This window comes from Anguilla rostrata, chromosome 7 (genome assembly GCF_018555375.3).
Source record: "Anguilla rostrata isolate EN2019 chromosome 7, ASM1855537v3, whole genome shotgun sequence".
Lineage (NCBI taxonomy): Eukaryota > Metazoa > Chordata > Actinopteri > Anguilliformes > Anguillidae > Anguilla > Anguilla rostrata.
This window is the reverse complement of record NC_057939.1, coordinates 35866423-35887329: the sequence shown is the minus strand read 5'-3', so window position 1 is coordinate 35887329 and position 20907 is coordinate 35866423. Positions and strand designations below refer to the sequence as shown.

General features: G+C 39.9%; 1 protein-coding gene across 3 annotated transcripts; it reads left to right on the top strand.

Annotated features, from left to right (window-relative positions):
* Window positions 1-41: 41 nt before the first annotated feature.
* mfsd8 (major facilitator superfamily domain containing 8) lies at window positions 42-19008 on the top strand. Of its 3 annotated transcripts, XM_064344160.1 has the most exons (13): window positions 42-492; window positions 3813-3901; window positions 5466-5509; window positions 5897-6137; window positions 6851-6964; window positions 7981-8125; window positions 8472-8530; window positions 8816-8918; window positions 9235-9369; window positions 11149-11252; window positions 14455-14678; window positions 15203-15274; window positions 18438-19008. In XM_064344160.1, exons 1-13 carry the CDS (start codon window positions 434-436, stop codon window positions 18555-18557), a joined length of 1509 nt encoding a protein of 502 aa, XP_064200230.1. In that variant the 5' UTR covers window positions 42-433; the 3' UTR covers window positions 18558-19008. The 3 variants fall into 3 exon arrangements, with proteins under 3 accessions (XP_064200230.1, XP_064200232.1, XP_064200229.1); XM_064344159.1 differs by having other exon boundaries at window positions 44-492; window positions 15203-19008; XM_064344162.1 differs by lacking the exons at window positions 14455-14678; window positions 15203-15274; window positions 18438-19008 and adding an exon at window positions 11693-13837.
* The last annotated feature ends 1899 nt before the right edge of the window (window positions 19009-20907 follow it).

Sequence of the window (20907 nt, the reverse complement as noted above, 5' to 3'; positions counted from 1 at the left end):
AAACCGCACTTTTATGATTTGTCTAAATGCGTCACATGAGCCAATAAAAAGCCAGTGTGTCACAAGTCTCAGGTGTCAATGTACACGAATAGAAACTTCAGCGAGCGTTGATTCTCTCGATTGTGTGTACTGTTGTTTCTAGTATGGGATTTAGACTTTGAACATAAAACATTAAATGAGGAAGAAATTGTCAGATTTCGGAACTGGCATAGATGGGACCATCATCCATTTTAGTGTTTCCTCGTTCGCAGGAACCAATTAACTATAGTCAGATAGCTTGATAGCGTCAGCTATATGTTGAAACATGTCTTTTCAGCTGAAATCTTGACGTTTGTGGCATGTCAACAAGCGAGTTTGCCCTGATTGCAAAGAAGAACCATTAATTAAAATCCGAAAATAGTTAGCATTGTAACTTAGCATTGGTTAGATAGCAATGTCGCAACTGCTGGACTCAGAGGAAAGCACCCGTTTGTTGAAAGGCGATCTTGGCAGGTGGGTGTAACAAGTGAATGTCTTTTTTGAAAAAAAGATCTCCACATGATAGGTTGAATTTGTTTAATGGATGGCTAACTTGGCCAGATAATATGTTGGCGGTTACTGACCTCTCATAATGCCAATGGGTAGGTTAACTTGCTTACTGCCAATGATGTTAGCTGCTGAAACATTACTTAGCTGATACCCGCTTAGGCATAATTTATGAACAAAGATATGTAACTCTTTTAGCAACGCTTAATTTGGCTCGCTATCGCCTTGTAAACAAATGTCGCCTCGCGGTGTCTGCGAATAAACCGAGAGTTTCAAAATTTGTTGATTAATTTAGTTTTAATGTATTTTCTTATTTGCTAAACACGACAGAGTAGCCTAGCTAGTCGCCGGGATGTTTTTTTTTTTCTAACCCTACTTCTTAGAGGGATTTTCAGTTCAGATGAAAGATGAAAACGCTGAAAATTTGAAAGCAACACAGAAGTGGCGTGACACTGGGCTTTGTTTTCAGAGGTTCCAGAAATGTTCACAATGCTAATGCCTATTTAGACGCTGCGACTGCAATTGCTGTTGCACATCTGCAGCTCCCTCAGTAAACACAACAAATGTTTTTTTCTATTCCTCCACATTTTCAGTTAAATTGCATGTGAACTTCTTAAAATTTAAAATCGCTACTTACTCAAGGCTGAAGTAGCATTCTTGCTTCTTTATTTACAAATAATGTCGTCTTCTGTAATATTACATGACATTAGCTAATTGGCTAGCTGATTTGAATTTGTTTCTACCGATGTTTGATACTAGACCAGTGGGTGCCCTGCTGTACTTGGAAAAACTGCACCGTTTACACACAGAACTTGAGGAGGAAGTTAAACTCAAAGACTCAAAGACATACATGTTAGGTGCGCTCCTGCAGTTGCCCTGCACTGGCCTCAGAACTGGTCCCCGGGCACTGCACTGTGGCTGCCCACTGCTCCTAAATAACTAGGATGGGTCAAATGCAGAGGACAGATTACCCCCACGGGGTTCAATGAAAGTATATCTTATCTTATCTAAACCAACAAAATCTTGCAGAATGCGAGGAAAATCGAGTGACGTTCTGTGTCACTTGACAGCAAACATATCAGATGTGATTTTATTGATTCAGAATTATATATATATATATAATCAGAGGAGGCTGGTCCATAGAGGCAGAGGAGGTTGCTCCTCTATTTTTGAGAGGCAAGAGGGAGATCAAAATATAAAAAAGAGTAATTGGTTGAAATAAACCATTACCAAATCTCAGTATCATTTATAAAATATTTATCTCTTCTTCAGCGACACCTGGCAAGAGGGGAAAGGGCAGTCTGTGTGAAGTGGTGGTGGGGGGCAGAGGAGGATGGGCTCCTGCTGTCCTCCTTAGGGCAGGATCTCTTATACCAATTTAATGTACTTCATTTTCTTTTTCATACTAATCTGTTATTGGCCAAAACACGTAAAATGATGCGCCAAGGGAGGACGTCCTCCCTAACCAATCAAAAACCAGAATACAATATTGACATTGCATTGGCATTGTACTTAAGAAAAAAAGTGGCAATATAAGTTTGGTACTGAAATTATGACTAATTTTTATTTCATAAATTTATACTCTTGAATCATGTTAGAAACATTGAGAAACAAGCATCAATTTAGTAATTATTTTAGCTAGATGCCATATCCATAAGTCAAACAATTTTCTCCTCCCTCTAATAATTTGTGCAGTACATATAAGATATTGAATCTTGCACTGAGGAGAAGGCTAGAAAGACTAAAATTGAATTTTATTTTATTTATTTTGTGTATTTATTTTAATCTGGTATTTTTGTATGTGTTTAATTTTGTTACCACCTGGTTTGGTATACTGCAGAAATTAATTAATTTATTTTTTTAAAGTTGTGAATTATTGTACAGATATTCACACAGAATTCTACATTGACATGAAATTATCCATGAGCAGGGATAATTGCCTGGATTGCCTCAAATTTTCTGAATTGACTGACCTTCATTTCTTATTAAAGTAATGACAGACTGTCGTTTCTCTTTGCTAAGTTGAGCTGTTTTTTTGCCATATTATGGACTACTACAACCAGAAATGATGGCCTTCTACCACATAGGGCTATTTAAGACCCACCCTACCTTGTCATAACACAACTGGGAGGCATGAGGCATTAATGAGAAGATATTCCACAAATTCACTTTTAAAGGTACACATTTACTGTGTGCCTTTAAAATGATGATTTCATTATTGTGCTTCGACATTCTCCATCTCCATTTTCTAAATGAAAACTGCTTGTTGGGGGTGCATTTAAAAAAAAACATTTTTTAAATTAAAATTTTAGTTTTGTAAAGACATTCAGGGTTTCCCCCAGAAAAGTTGTTAGCCCCGGGGGCAAGTATCTTTTGACGGGGGCCGGCAGCCCGTTTTTACGACAGCGGCGCATTGCAAAACAATGACGTAACGCTTTGGGGGAGGCACGCACGCAGGCGGCCTCTCTCAGGTGTTTGTATTGGACGGCAGCTGTCACAACAAATTTGATCTGGGCTGCCAGCCTGATACATTCTGTTGCGATAAAGATACTAAGACGACTCAGCAATTTCTCCGGATTAACGGGTTATTTTCTAGCCTGAAATGCGATCGTATTACGAAATGGCTACACATGTCATGTAACGTGCAAGTAGTTGGCTATCTCCCTGGATACGAAGTAAATGTTTTTACCAATAAATAATAATAATAAATGCGATTTTATCCATAGAAATAGTTATACAAAAAGGCAAAATAAATGTAGTGTTTGCGATTTCCGTCGTAGATGTCAGAAAGAAATGTCACTGACAAAAAAAAAATTGCTCTCTTTGTAGTGGTTTGGGCTGGAAACGAGCTGTAAGAGCGGGATATGCACAATACTGCCTACTTATTGGCTACTAAGTCTTACAACAATGGAATGCTGGGCACATTTCAACAACAAAATATATATGTATCTGTGTTACTGACTGTTTGGCTAGCTAGCTAAGTTAGCTAAATGACCGCGTTGTCGTGCACATCAATGTCACCAAGCTAACGTGTGTCCACACTTTTGACTGGTACTGTATACAGTAGCATGTTAAATATATACAAATAAGAATAATGAATGGCTCTTTCACAAATTTGATGTTCAAATGTATTGCTGGCGCAAAAAACAAAATACAAACTGGCTCCTCAGAACAGTTTGAAAGCTGATCCTTTAGGAGCAAGTGGTGTTGAAGCACAGGATATGGTACTGTAGCTCCCGTAGCATGTAGAATTTAGCTTTGTCATCTCCAGTCTGCATTGTCTTTAGTGATGGAGCTCCTGAGACAGCACTCCAGTGTAGGAGCCGATGGAGGTCCATTCGAGTCATGTACTTCACCATGTTCCTCAGCAGTGTGGGTAAGTGTTCTAAAGTGTTCTAAATGGTATTTAATGTGCAACTGTCATTACTAAAGTGAACAAACCATATTACATTGTGGCGGAGAAATATTAATCTAATTTGCTTGGTCAGCAACTTTGAATACAACCCTGTCCTTTTAGTATGTATATACATTTTATAATAATGTATATCATTAATTTCCTGGTACAAAAAATTGTACCAAATGTGCTTTAACCTGAATTGACCCCCCGCTGGCCCTAAGCATCAGGGATTTTTTTTTTTTTTTTGTTAATGTATTTTTAAGATGTTTTTTAAACTACAGTTTAACAACATTCACTTTATGTAGTCATATTTTCAAATCTCCAGTCAGCTTTTAGCACTGACTTAATGTAGGGCCCTATGGAATCTGTGTTATAGCTTTTTTTAAATTCTCAATTCTGCGATTACATCCGTGATTCTGTTAGAAACTATAGGGCCCTACCTTAATGCTGCCATCAGTCTGTCACTGGCCCGCGCCAGGCCCCCATCAAAAAAGACACTTGGCCGCCGCCGTCAAAAGATACTTGCCACCGGGCCTAACAACCTTTCTGGGGGAAACCCTGGTCTAAAGATGAAACTATTCAGTGTGACAAATATGCCATAATAGGAAATCAGGGGGACTAATACTTTCTCACGGCACCGTATGTGTGTGCATAGCTGAAGTAATGAGCTGTCCTGTCAGTACAGTTTTTGAGGAGAGGCATGATCGCTCTCAGGAAGTGTTAAGTCAAAGTTCATTGTGTCTAAGGATTATTGTTGCCTTAAAATGTCATTGATTTTCCAATTTTTAATGTCTCTGTAATCAAGCCGTCCGCATGCGATATGTGTGAAAGGGTGTGCAGTATGTGTAGGCATCAGTGGTCACATTAACACAATATTCTTTTTTTTTCATGCAGAAAAAAGTGTAAAATTTATGAAATATTTGAATTCAATTTCAAGTTGACGTGTTCATTGATTCACAAAAGCTGTCATTCTGAGTTTATGACTGGGAAACTGATTGACGTGGCATGTGTTAACGTATCTTATATACAAATCATATACAAAATATGGTACCTCTGGCCTACCACAATAACAACAGGTTGAAATGTTCATTTTAAGCTACACATTATATACTTTTGATTGTGAACATGCACAAAAAATAAGCACTCTCGATCATATGAAAGTTGGATGCTTGGTGTCAGGCTGTTCATGATTTTGTCACCTGTTTCATTCAATACTTGTGGGAGTTGGCTACCTACCTCCTTAAAATACTTTGCAAGCTGATCAGCTTACAGCTTAACTACCCTACTATCCATATTGTACCTTGGGTCTCCCAGCTCTGGATCTGTCTGTTTGCCATGTATATTTCTACAGTTCAACTGTGTGATTCCGTATCAAAAAACTGGTCTAAAAAATATGTTTGACATCCTATCATTGAAGGTTTTGTCTACAATGATGCATAAGTGTAATGCTGTGTGTGAACTTCGATGGATTAGTTCACATTAATGTCTCGCTACTTCTGCACTGTGCTACTACTGTTCTGAGGCATTACCGTTTTGCCCTCAGGTTTCACCATTGTGATCACATCAATATGGCCCTTTCTGCAAAAGGTAAGCAGAGTGTTCTGCCATCCATTCCTGTCCCCTCTCACTATGTATGATCCTCTCCCTCAGTGTGAATTCTCTGCACTTAATATTGAAGGGAAAACCTTGTTTGTAAATGAAATCTAACAGTTCTGTGTTTGTAATGAGGTGAACAATTATCATTTGTTTCCCTCTTTTGTGGAACACAGTCCTCTTTGTAAGAGCAATCTGGCATGCATCTCTATCTCTGTGCGTCTCTGCATGCACAGCTGAACAGTTTTTCTGATTTTCTGCTTCTGAATTTCCAGCTTAATGCCGCATGAACAGATAGAAACTGCAATATATTTTCAAGGACAGGAGCGCTATTCTGATGGCCTACATCTCCTTTGATGCCTGAATCTGTTGATTGTCCAGGTAGACAAAAGTGCCAGTGCCAGCTTTCTGGGTTGGGTGGTTGCAGCCTACAGCCTAGGGCAGATGGTGGCATCTCCACTCTTCGGTCTGTGGTCGAATCACAGGCCTCAAAGAGAGCCACTGGTGTGCTCCATCCTGATCAATGTGGCAGCAAACATCCTGTACGCCTATGCCTCCCTGCCACCAGCACACAACAAGTACTACATGCTAATGGCTCGAATGTTCGTTGGATTTGGAGCAGGTACCTGATGCAGCTTTTTTGGATAACTTTTAATAGATGTTTGTGACTTATTTTCTTCCCATATTTTCTACCCATTTTAATTATATGCCCAAACATTTACCAATCTGTTGGCATGTCAGGATCAGGTTTTTCATAGTAAATATTAACCAGTTGTCAACCATTAGTGTACCAATAGGAAAATAATAAAATTTCCTTTTGATGAAGTTTCATTTTTTAATGGGATTGTTAAAGGTATGATATGTCCATTCTGCTTGGATATTATTTTCAAGTTCCGTTCTGATTGGCAGTCCTCTAAATGGTTACACTGGCTGTTAAAAATGTCCATATACCCCTATTGTTGGCAATATAGCAAATTTAGTGTCAAAAATCTCATGGTGATTGTGACATAACATAAACATCAATATGAAGAATATGGTATAGTGGTTAGCATGTAATGCTTATGTAATTAATATAATTTTATGTAGTAGTTTAAACTTCTGAAAAGGTATTGCCTTCTTGTGGTCCACCTTTCACGGAGGCGAATCATTAACTAAAGATAGCTCAATGTAAACTTTTCAAAAACCTTGTACTACAGTACCATCATTATTGGACCTAATTGATAGAAAGATGCCCAGCTTACCCCTGTGGGCTTAGTTGTTGCTTCTGATTGATTCTTGGACTTTTGTGCTTACATCTGTGAGTGTGCGTGCATATGTGTGTGTTTGTGTTTTCAGGCAATGTGGCTGTTGTCAGATCCTATGTTGCTGGTGCAACATCGCTAAGTGAGAGGACCGGAGCAATGGCCAACATGAGTGCCTGTCAGGCCCTGGGCTTCATACTTGGTCCAGGTAGACTCTCACTCTCCCAGCTATCAAATGGCATTCCCATGATGTTGCACTAATGTTTTGTTTCAAATTGTATTTAAACTGGGTCTGGATTGGCTCTCACTCCCCCAGTTAACAAATTTCGGTCTCACAATGCATAGGCATTGCTGGGTTGCTTCATTTACCCAAGCCTGCCAGCACTAGATTCAAATGCCTGGTTCCCTGAATTTGAGCCATTGTCAATGGTTCATTTTGCAAATGAATGTGTACAGACAGTGAGTAGACATGTGTGGCATGCTGGAGAAAACTCAATTGAGTGTGTGAATGAGATCCTCTCATTCATTCCAGTTCATTCAGTTAAGCCAGGTGATTTAGTCATGTGACTGTGGCTTTACTCGTCCAGCTAGCTCATGCTGTTTCACATTATGATGCTCACAGGCGGAACAGGTTCTTTGGAAATGGAATATGGTTTTGAAATTATGCATTTCAGTTGAGTCTTTATGTGATTGATACCTGTATGGCGAAACAAATTTCCCTGAGAATGAATTGTGGATTGGCTGGGAATAATCATTCCTTTGCCTTACAATATGTAGCCTACCTCTAACTTGAGATGCTTAGTTAAACAATGCAGCTTCACAAAATGCATTCTCCTGTTTCCCCCTCATGGAAACGCCTAATGTTCCTCTCAAAATGAAAATTGTGCACACACTGTATTTATATATTGTGATTGGCCTAAAATGCCTATACCATATGTTTATTCTCAGTAGAAATCAAGGGTCTCCGTGACAACTAATTTTAGGAAATGAAAGTCTATTTTTTTTAAACTACAAACCACCAAACACCCTAATTTATATACATAAATTTATTTCCTTTTTTCACATACATATTTTTTTGCCTGTGCAGTAGTATTGATATTTATATCAAATATGCCTGGAGGAGAGTAATAGTAAGCAGGGTTAAGGGAGTGAACAGTGAAAAGCAGGCACAGTAAGCACTTACTATAAGCATGTAAACTACCAGTCTGTGTTTGTCTACCTCAGCCCTGCAGGCTGGTTTGTCCTTCATCGGCGAGACTGGTGTGTGGCTTAAGCTGTTGGACCTGAAGCTGAACATGTACACGGCCCCTGCATTGCTGGCGGCCTGCTTCGGGGTCATTAACGTCCTCTTGGTTCTCATAGTGTTGAGGTGAGGCATTGCCAGCCTGCATCGCCTTGTGCAGCAAGATACAGGGCCAGTAACCAGAAAGTTACAGACTCGTATCTCATGTGTTGAAAAGCTGAATAAGGTACTTATGCCAGGTAACTGGTACAATGTGAGCTTTTTATATCGTCTTGATTCATGGTGCAATAAAGCAAATAGTGTAATTTCTCATTTTCGTATTACTTTTATACATGTAAGCACTTTTAATTCTGTAATTTTGCCATGAAAATATGATAAATAATACGTGTTCATTTCTGCATTAGTTTAAATGCAGCGTATTGCTTCAATTAGAACCTTTTATTGATTTTATAAGTCAAAATTAATTTCCCAGGGAGCACTGTGTGGACGACCATGGCAGACACATGAACGCAATCAATTACATCTCAGAAGGTAACCATGAGGGATAATTTGAATAACAAGTTATTTTAAAAAATAGGTAAACTGATAAAGTAGCAAATATGCATAAAGCATCTATTTTTTTAAAACATTTTTTAGTTAAAAAAAAGAGAATTTAATTTATTTTCAGTACTCTATGTATTGTTCATTGCGGTGGGTTATATTGACAGACTTGTATGTTTGTGTCTATGTTCACGCATTTTGAAAATGGATGCGGTTGGCTTGGTAACTTCTTTCCATCCAGTTTCTAGCTGAACTGTAGCTTTTCCTGTCATTTAGAACGAGTGGCACCAAGCATGGAGGGCAACGTCGACCAAGTTGCTGTGATCATGTCCAACATTCTTTTTTTTATTATCCTTTTCATTTTTGCTGTCTTTGAGACGTAAGTCACTTTTATTCTTCTCAGAAAATATTGTTTGTATTTTCTCAGTACTGATTGTGTAGCCTAAGGAATAGGTAATATGAGGTAATACTTGTTCTAAGAAAGAAATAACTATCAGCACTTGACCAAGCAGTCTGGGGATGCATATTTCAGCCAGGGTCATGTTTGTGACCATGCACTGTGCAGGCCTGACCTGTGGCCGATGAGTAAGATTGTACGTATATAATTCTGCAGTACACATGCAGGGAGCTTGTCTGGCATACTTCAATTGAATAGTTAATCAGTTGCTGCACCTATTTCTGTATCATTTTTCCAGGATATCCACACCCCTTTCTATGGACATGTTCGCCTGGACCCGCAAGCAGGCAGTTCTTTACAATGGCATCATACTGGCCTGCATCGGGTTTGAGTCCATCCTGGTGTTCCTAGTGGTGAAGGTCATATCGCGGATGTAAGTCCTGACCACGTCTCAGCCACTTCAGCATCAGTAGGTCCATTTGAACGACATTGAGAAGGCTTTGCCTTCGATACAGTCAAAACATTGGGATCTGAAGACATCAGCGGCAAGACTGAAGTGTTCTAATCTTTGATGACTCCAGTAGGAAAACTGAGGCCATTTTACACTAATGTCTTTGGATCTGCCTTCTGCCAGATCTAGAATATGCAAAAGGCACCTTCCAATGCTACAAACATAACATGGCGATATTTCCAGACACATTCCATGCCAGTTCTGCTATACATGTGGACAAGTTTTTGATCTATGTAGGGTGTGTAACAAGTTATCCAGTGAAAATGTATTTTACTTGAATGACAAGCATGCTATTTATTTGAATAATGCATTTTGTCATTTTAATTTTAATGCCATAGCACTACTTTCTTGTCAAATTGGAGGATATAGTCTGCCAAAAACAAAATGGAGTTCAATTCAGTAAATTCAATTTACTTATTTCAAAGTATAGGCTTCACTTATTAGAAAATATCTCTAATTTCTGCATATCATGTTCTGCTCAAAGCCAGAAAAAAGGACCTTCAGTACATTCTCATGAAACACAGAAAAGAGAAGTGGTCTTTATGATGTAAATATACTGCTCATGGATTTAGGTAAAGAGAATGAAGAGTAGCCTGCAGATACATTCAGATTAAGAAATTATGAAAAGGCTGCATAATTTGGTAAATTAAAAAAAACGATATCTCAGTCAGCCATAATTGACTATTTTAGACATAAATATCAATCTGTTGTCAGAATTGCACCCGGGAGGCCTCCCGCTTTATGGCCCTTGGCTTAACAATTTATGAGTGGAAGTCATATTCTAAGACCAGTTCCTCTTTACATCGTGAACGGAGACCACTCGCTGAATTTTGAGATTGAGACCATATCTCTAATATGATACCTCCAAATGTAACCAATCTCTTTGCACACCATATTTTCATAGGATAATCTACTTTTTTTTCAAATCAAGATTCCATGGAAGTTATTTTCCTAAATACCTGAGGGTGTTTTCACACCTGCGCTTTTTAGTCCGGTTAAATCGGACTCTGGTTCATTTTCCCCCTTGGTGAGATTCGTTTGAGCAGGTGTGAACACAGTAATCGCACTCGGGTGCGGACCAAAACAACCGCACCAAGACCCTTGAGAGGAGGTGGTCTCGGACCGGTCCCAAACTAACTCTGGAGTGGTTTGTTTGTGGTGGGAACGTGATCTGACCGATCCAACCCAACTACCAGGTGTACCCCGCAAGTTTGAGCTAAACGGCTCCTGTAGCCACTTCATTATATTTTATTATATTAGCTCCCTTGTTCTGCTCAGTCGTCTGAAGCAAAGTGTGAAGGAGTATAGTATTTTCAAGTGCATTCGGCATTCTGCTGATATAGTTTTGCCTGGTATATTGCCCAGATAATTACCACGGTTATGAGCAAATGGCAGCTCTGCCGTTGCTCCATGTTAAATTGCATAGCACTAGTCCAGAACACAGGACCATCTTCCTGTATTAACTTTCTTGTCGGCCAGACAATCGACCAAAAGCAGGGAACGTCTCACGTAGTGATGCATTTTTGGATTTTCTGTGTGTGAAAATAAACCGAACCAAGCGGAAAACGCTCCAAGTTTACAAACTCATCAACTGATTCAGAACAGAGCAAACAAACTATAGGTGTGAAAACGTCCTTAAGCTCTCAGGTATTACTTATATTCATGACCACAGTGAGGAGACTGTTCATATTGTTTTCTCAGGGTGGGGGATCGCCCAGTCCTGCTGGGGGGTTTAGCCATCATCTTCTGTGGGTTCTTTATCCTCTTGCCCTGGGGAAACCAGTACCCCAACATCCAGTGGTCAGGTATGTTTCTGCTACATCCATTTATCTATCAAGTATGTGGTCAACCTGGTTACCAATGGTAATATTGGTTTTATTGGTAAACCAGCCTGAAACAGCCCAAAACTGGAAGATCCTTTTTGAGGATGAAACTGACATGAATTTACTTCACTACTGAAGTACAGTAGTTTGTTCCAATAAAGTCTAATTCCACATAAAGGTCTCCTCAATTTTAAAAAATATTATTTCAGTGTTTAGTGTGTGTTTTTGATTTGCCAAGATAGTTTTGGTGTGATGAGTGATATTTTAAATATTTACAGACATTTATGATGAAGTGCCAGCTTTACAATGGCGGGTATTGTGGAATTCAAGGGTGTTTTCTAAAGCAACAAAGTACACTTCAAGTTTTATTTGTGCATATTACCTAATTATTCATCAAAAATTGTGTTTAATTTTATTTTCAGTTCAAACCAGGGATGTCAGAAGAACTGATACATTAGTACCATGCTGATGCCAAAATTCAGAAAACAATGTGGTACTTTGTTTTACAGTATCAGTGTTACAGTGTCAAAATTTGCACCGCACACTTATATTTGACTGACAACAAGCAGAGGAAGACGTCTAGGAAAGCTGGAAAACTTAGGAACCTCTACCAACATGAGTGAATAACAATAAGTGAAATGGCGAATAGTAGCCGAGTGCTCCTGCTGCAGTTGCTCCGCCTAGATAGGCTGCACAACCAGAAATCAAAATAAATATTGTGATTAAAATATCAGTTTAACCCTAAATTAATGTATTGTGGACAGACATCTTAATGTGACATGGCCTACTGACTTTTAGTGACTTTTCAACTCACATTGTTCCCAACATTCCATCAACAATTATAAGACTAGGACTCCGAAGTTATAAAAACCAACAGATTAGGGCTATTGGCTTGTGATGGCTACACCATACTAGCCTTATACAATGATCAATAAAGGCTGACAACACACAAGCACTTGGGCCTACTTCTTTTAAGTTTTGTCACCACTGCAGTGAAGGAAAAAGTTGACATCTTCTGTAAGAAATTTATTGTCGAGCACATACTAATGTCTACGTATACACTGCATGGCCAAAAGTATATGGACACCTGAACCTCACCCACATTTATGCTTTTTGAACATCTCATTCCAAAACCATGGGCATTAATATGGAGTTGGTCCCCCCTTTGCTGCTATAACAGCCTCCACTCTTCCGGGAAAGCTTTCCACTAGATTTTGGAATATTGCTGTGGGGATTCGCTACCATTCAGCCACAAGAGCATTAGTTTGGTCATGCACTGATGCTGGGTGATGAGGCCTGGTTCACAGTTGGTATTCCACTTCATCCTGAAGGTGTTCAATGGGATTGAGGTCAGGGCTCGGTGGAAGCCAGTCAAGTTCTTCCACACCAGACTTGGCAAACCATTTCTTTATGAACCTCGCTTTGTGCACTGGGGCACTGTCATGCTGAAACAGGAAAGGGCCTTCCTCAAACTGTTGCCACAAAGTTGGAAGCACACAATTTTCTAGAATATCATTGTATGCTGTAGCATTAAGATTTCCCTTGGTAAATGGACTGTATATATATAGCGCTTTTATCCAGAGCGCTTTACAATTGATGCCTCATTCACCCATTCACACACACACTCACACACACCAATGATGAAAGGCTGCCATGCAAGGTACCAGTCAGCTCCTGGGGGGGAAAAAGGGGTTAGGTGTCTTGCTCAGGGACACTTCGACACGCCCAGGGCGGGGGATCAAACCGGCAACCCTGCGACTGCCAGATAACCGCTCTTACCTCCTGAGCTGTGTCGCCCCCTTCACTGGAACTAAGGGGCCTAGACCAAACCATGAAAAACCGCTCCAGATCATTATTCCTCCTGCACCAAACTTTAGAGTTGGCACTGTTCGGGCCACTACAGTTGGCACTATGCATTCCACCAAACCCAGATTCATTCATCAGACTGTCAGATAGTAAAGCATGATCTATCACTCCAGAGAACGTGTTTCCACTGCTCCAGAGTCCGGTGTGCTTTACACCTCTACAGCTGATGCTTGGCATTGTGCATGGTGACCTTAGGCTTGTCTACTTGCTGCTTGGCCATGGAAACCTATTTCATGAAGCTCCCGACAAACAGTCCTTGTGCTGACGTTGCTTCCAGGGGCAGTCTGGAACTCGGTAGTGAGTGTTGCAACCAAGGACAGACATATTTTTACACATTATGCGCTTCAGCACTCTGCGATCCCGTTCTGTGAGCTTGTGTGGTCTACCACTTCACGGCTAAACTGCTCCTAGATGTTTCCTCTTCACAATAACAGCACTTACAGTTGACCAGAGATGCTCTAGCAGGGCAGAAATGTGATGAACTGACTTGTTGGAAGGGTGGCATGCTATGAAAGTGTCACGTTGAAAGTCACTGAGCTGTTCAGTATGACTCATTCTACCACCAATGTTTGTCTATGGAGATTGCATGTCTGTATGCTTGCTTTTATGAACCAGTTAGCAATAAGTGTGGCTGAAGTAGCCAAACATTAGAAGGGGTATTCTTTTGGCCATATAGTGTATTACTGAATGCAAGCACAATATTGTTTACTTGAATAATGACTGGTTGAGTACTTGAAGGCGATACTAGCTGCTGTTGTCATTTTTGAAGGCGTTATGCCTCTGTTACTCTCCCCCCCCCCCCCCCCCATATCATGGCTTTTTAAAACCCTTTGAAGAGTATGGTTTTGTTTTTTCTTCATTTTTAAGTCACTCTTGTAGAACTCCATTGCTTTCAATTACCAGTGGTGATTGGTAAACTGTTTAGAGGTAGAAGTATAGTTCTTGCTTTGGATCTAATTGTTTTTTTCTGAAATCTGTAATTACTGGAGAAAACCACAACCAGAAACAATTTTCAAAGCAAAAGCGAATGACTGCACCTTCCTGTTATTCCTGATTGGTGGATTTTGTATTATAAGATATTACCCCAGTTTTATGAAGGCTTTTAAAAGTGTACATATTTAATTATCATGTTTCTTTCCAGTTAAAATTTACGTAAGTGACCTCTTGTAACTATATGCGGCTGCAGGCAACACAAGACTAGTTTTAACATTAGCTCCGATGTGTATTGCTTGGGCCCACCTGTGTTCACCAGATTCATCCCATAACATGTCCTTGTGTGTTTGTTTTATTTTTCTGTCTCCACCTTCATTGACTGCAGACCTCCATAACAGCTCCACCCATGGGCTGCAGAGTCTCACCTCATCTGCCAACTCCACCCAGGAGCCCACGGGCTGCCCTGCTGAGCAGACATGGTGCCAGTTCACCCCTGCCATCCAGCTGGCTCAGTACATCACTGCTAATGTACTGATAGGGGTGGGATATCCAGCCTGCAATGTCATGTCTTACACTCTGTACTCTAAAATTCTGGGACCCAAACCTCAGGTATAATATGTTTATATATTACAGTCCATCTGTTTCCCCCTATTTGTGTCTGTCACTTTGCAGTTCTCTCTCTCTCTCTCATATTTTCTCTTTGTCTATGAATGTGTATGTCAGCGTTTCCAAACCTTTTTCGTTCCGCGGCACACTTTCCAAATTTACAGAATCTCATGGCACACCGCGAGCGACGTACTGACATTGATGTGACGTGCCAAGAGTAGGTCTAAATGTTCTTTTGGGGTTTTAATTAAGCGCTATGCATTTTAATTACATTTATTTTGTCTTTTGTGAATGGGATTTGTTCATTTAAGATTTTTAAATTCATTTGAACATGAAAATGTTTTTAAAGGATTTTTCACACGGCACACCTGACCTCGCCTGACGGCACACCAGAGTGCCGCAGCACACCGGTTGGGAAACGCTGGTGTACGTGATATTTGAATTGGTATTTGTGTATGTGGGCATATGCGTTTGTGTACGTATTGAGTGTTCTCCCTCGGGTGTGTCTGTTCTCTCTGGTCCTGCAGGGCGTGTACATGGGCTGGCTGACAGCGTCAGGCAGCGGGGCGAGGACCCTGGGCCCTGTCTTTGTCTCTCAGGTATACACCCTTTTAGGCCCACGCTGGGCTTTCAGCTTAATTTGCAGTGTGGTCCTGGCAGCCATCATTCTCTTGTCTGCTACATACCACCGTCTCATCGCCTTCTCAGTGCGCCATGGCCACATACAGGAATATCCCCATTCAGACACTGAGACTCCTCCCACATCCTACTCAGGAACATAGACCTGGCCATGTGCATGCCTGTAGGCAACTGTGGTTGCAAAACATTGGGCAATAGTCATGACGAAACTTTCATGGTATGGCAACTGGATTGATTGATACTGATCTTTTCTGACTCTTGAGTTGAGAACCATTGGTTCTCCTTTTCAGGACCCAACGGAAACCCTAAACACAAACCTTGTTCTCACTGACTCGTCTACATATCTGTGCATGACTCCATTTGCCAGGTTGGGCAGCCAGAGTGACTAGCCCTGGGGAATCTTTAGAGCTGAGCTTTATAGGCCCCTTCTGCACCCTTCCTTTGTTAAGTGACTAAGATGTGTCTGTTATGCTGAAGAAGCACCAAAATTCCATGCACTGTCTGAATGCCATACTGTCCTGTATGCATGGAGGTCTACCAAAGGGCAGGATTGAAGAGGGTGATATCTATACTGTTGTAGCTTCTAGAAACAGATATTATTCTTTAAATTTTGTATATTCCTGTTTTTAGCATCTGATAATGTGAAGAACTCTTAAAACAAAGGGGCATTTCAAACAATGTGTTAAAAGTATTTCCAAACAGTATTTACAATTTACAATTTTACTTACTCAGATTACAGCATTGATTAATATTCTCTAGACTAGGGGTATCCAGTCTTATCCAAGAAGGCCCAGTGTGGGCGCAGGTTTTTGTTTTAGCCCAGCACACCCTTGATTCCACTAAATAACAAATCCTAATTTTCAATCAAGACCTAGAAAGGGCACAATCAGGTGTTTTAGTGTTGGGCTAAAACAAAAACCTGTACCCACACTGGCCCTTTCCTGATAACATTGGACACCCCTGCTCTAGATTATGGAGTCAGCATGACTATATTGGTAGTACCTTTTTCAGCATAGACCTCTGACCTGCTGTTATGGTTGGACAGCTAAACTGGAGCTAAACCTGTCATAAAGACGTAATACCATTGTGAGAATGTGATAAGAAAAATGTTGAGTACCTGGACAAATGCAGTGCCTAGACTGGTAAAGAGCTGTGGGGGGCCGGGTACATTTTACATATTGTACCGGCAGTTGTTCTGTAAAGGATTTGTCAAAGGTAAAATATTTCTCAAAATTAGTTTTTTAACTTTAATTTAATAAATAGCCTTCATAAACTGGATATATGTAGTCATATTTTCCTTTGAAATATTCCTGTACCTTTTTTAAATAAAATTAAACTTTGGGGGAAATTTGGGGAGGTCGGTTTTGTAAATGAGAAAATGGCACCGTTCAGATTGTAATTACCACAGATTGCTTTACTGGAAAAATGTAAAGCAGGAATGTATCATACCTGTAATGAAATATACAGAGGGTGTCATGGCAGGGATCAAACCCTCACCTTTCAGGTCCAGGTTTTCACTTACAATGCTGAACTTTTTACTTATAATGAATTTAACACAACTAAACAAGAAAAAATGAATGGGGGGTGAAAACATTCCAAGGAAGCTGTAAAGGTGTACAAATGCATACTCCTGGGGCATCTTTTATAAAACATTTATACTAGGGATACAACGGTACATGGTATGTTGTCGAACCGTTCGGTACGCCCCCTACGGTTCAATACGCACACGTGAACCGTGGTATTACGATATGCCTGTCATTTTCCTATAATTTTCAAAACTTGCTTATTGCGCTGCAGACTACACGCACGTTGTACATTCAGATCCACAGAACATCTCTGGAGCCTATCATAATTTCCCTGGAGCCTATCAGCGCTCTGTATGCAAATAAAAGCTGGAGAAGAGAGGGGAAACTAAAAACACAATTCTCTCAGCTCCAACGTGACAATGGCGAGTGCTAGTGAGACAGAGAGAAGCAAATTTGAAGCAGCACCGCCGTCTTTCAAATCCACTGTGTGGAAACATTTTGGATTCAGCATTCAATACGATGACGAGGGTAAGAAGACCGTAAACAAACAAAGTACAGTCTGCAAGCTTTGCTTTTCCACTGTCGGCTACTCGAGTGGAAACACTTCTAATATGATGTCTCATTTACGTCACCATCACCTGGCCGTATCCCATGCAGGTGGCGCTGGGGCAAGGAGAGTCCACTCGTTAGCGAAAACACAACAATCTCTCGCTGCTGCCTTCTAACAACAATTTGCGGCAGATTCAGAAAAACAAAGAAATAACGAAAGCAGTGGGAGCATTCATAGCCAAAGATTCGCAGCCCTATTCGGTGGTTACTGACTCAGGATTTCATCACCTGATGAAAAAAAATGAACCGCATTACAAAGTCCCTTCCCGCACACATTTCAGCAGCAAAGTAATTCCCGAACTCTATGAAACATCACGGAGAGAAATTGAAAACGAATTGACACAGACACCCTATCTAGTACCCTGTTTATTTAAAATAGAGAAGGCAAAGCACCTACAGGTTGTCAAAGCTAAGAAGCACTTTTCATTTTAATGTTTTTCTCCCCTTGATTTCATACAGGCACCATGCCTAGTCAGTCATGCTGCCATTTTTCTGAATAGAACGTTTTATTTGTGTATAGGCAAAATAAAGAGTTCATTGTTGTGTTTTTATTTTTTCCTTAAATATAAAATACCGAAACCGTATCGTAACCGTGGCCCAAAAACCGTGATACGTACCGAACCGTGGGCCCACTGTACCGTAGCATCCCTAATTTAAACGCACACATTTGATCCTAAATTCAGTAGATTTGATCTTATGTGGAAATCGAACAACAAAATTGAGATTTATAAAACTTGAAATTGACATGAATATGTTCTTGTGCATGTGCAAACTCCATTGTGTGTGCAAACTTCCTTGTGGCTATGCAGCCCGAGTGTGTGCTTTTCAAACTATGGTATTGCATATGGGTAGCTTTTTGATTGCTCAGATGTGTGGGAAAATGGAAAAATGCAGCTAATGCTTTGTAATTTAAAATGGTATTTTTAACTGTAAATTAACACATTTTTGAGTGTATGTTTAAACAAATATTGCATATTGTATTGTGTAGTTTCAAGTTGATGCTCGTTGGTCGACTGGAAGAAGACAGTCTAAAGAAACCATATTGAAAATTCTACCAGATTGCCACAACCTTTCCTGTACTAGACTGTGTGGCCTGCTGACTTGTTGATACTGATTCCAAACTTTTGGTTCCTCATATTAATAAAGCTGCATCAAGTTCAAGTTGGCTAACATTAGCTTTCTGCTAGTTATGTTTAACTTGTGTTACTTCTGCAATTTGTCATGACCTGTGGAAAAACTAGTTGTTTGTGCCATCTGTTCATTCATCTGTGATCAAGGACATTCTGTCAGCTGACTTGACCAGCTCTGCTGTTTCTTACATGCATATATAAAATTGCACATAACTTTGAATTTGTCATTTTTTTCAAATGGAATTATTGCGCTCAAAAATGCACCTGTCTCAATTCTGTTTTTTTTTTTTTGTTTGATTTTGCTAAGATTGCCTCTTAGCGATTATTTCAGACTGTGACTGATTTTTATTTATTTTTTTGTCTGTTAATGCTGGTTTATTGTTGGTTTTTTGATTCATTCCAACCTGCAAATAAATTGCTTCATCGGTGTGCAGTGTAGTATACTATTGCATCCGCTCACTCCAATATCTTTGTGTTAGACATTTTCTCCATGTCAAATAGCTTCCTTCACCTGCTGCTTTACATCAACTAACTGCTTTAAATGCAAATGTAATGCAAATTGAAGCAGTTTTTGGCCACATGCCATAAATAAATTAGTATCCCTAGTCAGAATATACACCATAGTCACTTTCCAGCATTAGAATCTACATGCTTATTGCAGACTGCCAGATAAGTAGAAAAAATGTTACTGTCTAAATTATAAATTGTGAGACAGACATGATGCCCAAAATGGTTATAAGTATCATACGTTTTCAGTAGAATTATCAGTATTTTCTCTGTGGCTTCACAGAAACTTGGAATGTGGAAGAACCAATAGGGATGCGGTAATGCAGCAGGTTTCATGAATACGAAATCAACAGAAAAGTTTGAAATTTAAATTTGATGTCCTGATTAACCTCTCATGTTTTAACTTCATATTTCACAATAATCTTCTGGGATTGTTGCAAAATGCTTGTTTCCTCTTATGCCCAAGATAGATAGATACAACCAGACTGGGACCTCTGATGACCATGAATGTTATGAACAAGATTACTGATAAATACATTATTACTTATAGTAGTTCAGTTAAATATGCTGGCTATATATAACATCATAATCCATCAATTTCCATTCAATATTATTTCAACTCAATCTGCAAAGATTGTTTTGTTTTTGTTTTTTTAAACCGATAGGATACTGTATCTTATCAAGCTAACCGTAAAATATTTTTCCAGAATTGATTACCAAAAATGAACATTTAATTAAATGATAATTCATCACATTCTGTTATTTCCTCCTATATTGTGTCCTCCCAGCAGGTTGTTTCAGTGTCTGTGTCTAAAATATGTACCACTTGGATTTTGCCTACTGGCAGGCCAAATAGCCACAGTTTTGAACAGAGAAAATCCAACTGAATCCATTAAAGCAGCTCTAAAACTTTCTTAAGATGTGTACCTTCTGAATTCACATTCACTTCAGCAGGAGAATAATTCAAAAATGTATGGTATGTACATTAAAAGAAGTATATTGTAACAATTATGTGGACTGCATTATGTAATTATTTCCTTGACTTCAAGAGAAGAATGTAGGTACACTATATGACCAAAAGTATCTGGACACCTTTGGGGCTGTTTTTCATGGTTTGGGCTAGGCCCCTTAGTTCCAGTGAAGGCAAATCTTAATGCTACAGCATACAATCAGATGATTCTGTGCTTCCCCAACTGTTTGGGGAAGGCCCTTTCCTGTTTCAGCATGACAATGCCCCTGGGCATACAGCGAGGACCATGTAGAAATGGTTTTGTCAAGAACGGTGTGGAAGTTGACTGGCCTGCACAGAGCCCTGACCTCAACCCCATCCAACACCTTTGGGATCAATTGGGAAGCCAACTGCAAGGCAGGCCTAATTGTCCTATCAGTGCCTGACCTCACTAACGCTGTTCGGGCTGAATGGAAGTAAATCCCTGCAGCAATGCATCAACATTTAGCATAAAGACTTCCCAGAAGAGTGTTGTTCGGGGTTTTTCCTGGCTCAAAATGAGGCGGAGGTGGTGTAGGGGCGCATTATGTGGGGGGTGTGAGTGTCCTCACCCAGGAAATTTTGAGCATCAAACACTTAATTTCCTGTGAATTTTTATGCACCAATTTGTGCCTTTTCTGCATCAATTTATGGGGGAAATGTCTTTATGTAAAGGAATACACAAAATAAGGAGATTAATTTTATGTTCTAAATATTGCGGGGGACGCATCCCCTGCATCTCCCCAAAATCTACGCCTATGCGTGCACACGTGCATGTGTACCATGCCTTCAACTGGCTCAAGCAAACACTTTTTACAAGCAACATATTGTAG

Coding starts and splice junctions, on each gene's coding strand:
- mfsd8 (XM_064344159.1), top strand. CDS start 434: ATGTCGCAACTGCTGGACTCAGAGGAAAGCACCCGTTTGTTGAAAGGC. Junction 8,919..9,234: donor ATTTTTGCTGTCTTTGAGAC/GTAAGTCACTTT, acceptor TCATTTTTCCAG/GATATCCACACCCCTTTCTA. Junction 11,253..14,454: donor CCCCAACATCCAGTGGTCAG/GTATGTTTCTGC, acceptor CATTGACTGCAG/ACCTCCATAACAGCTCCACC.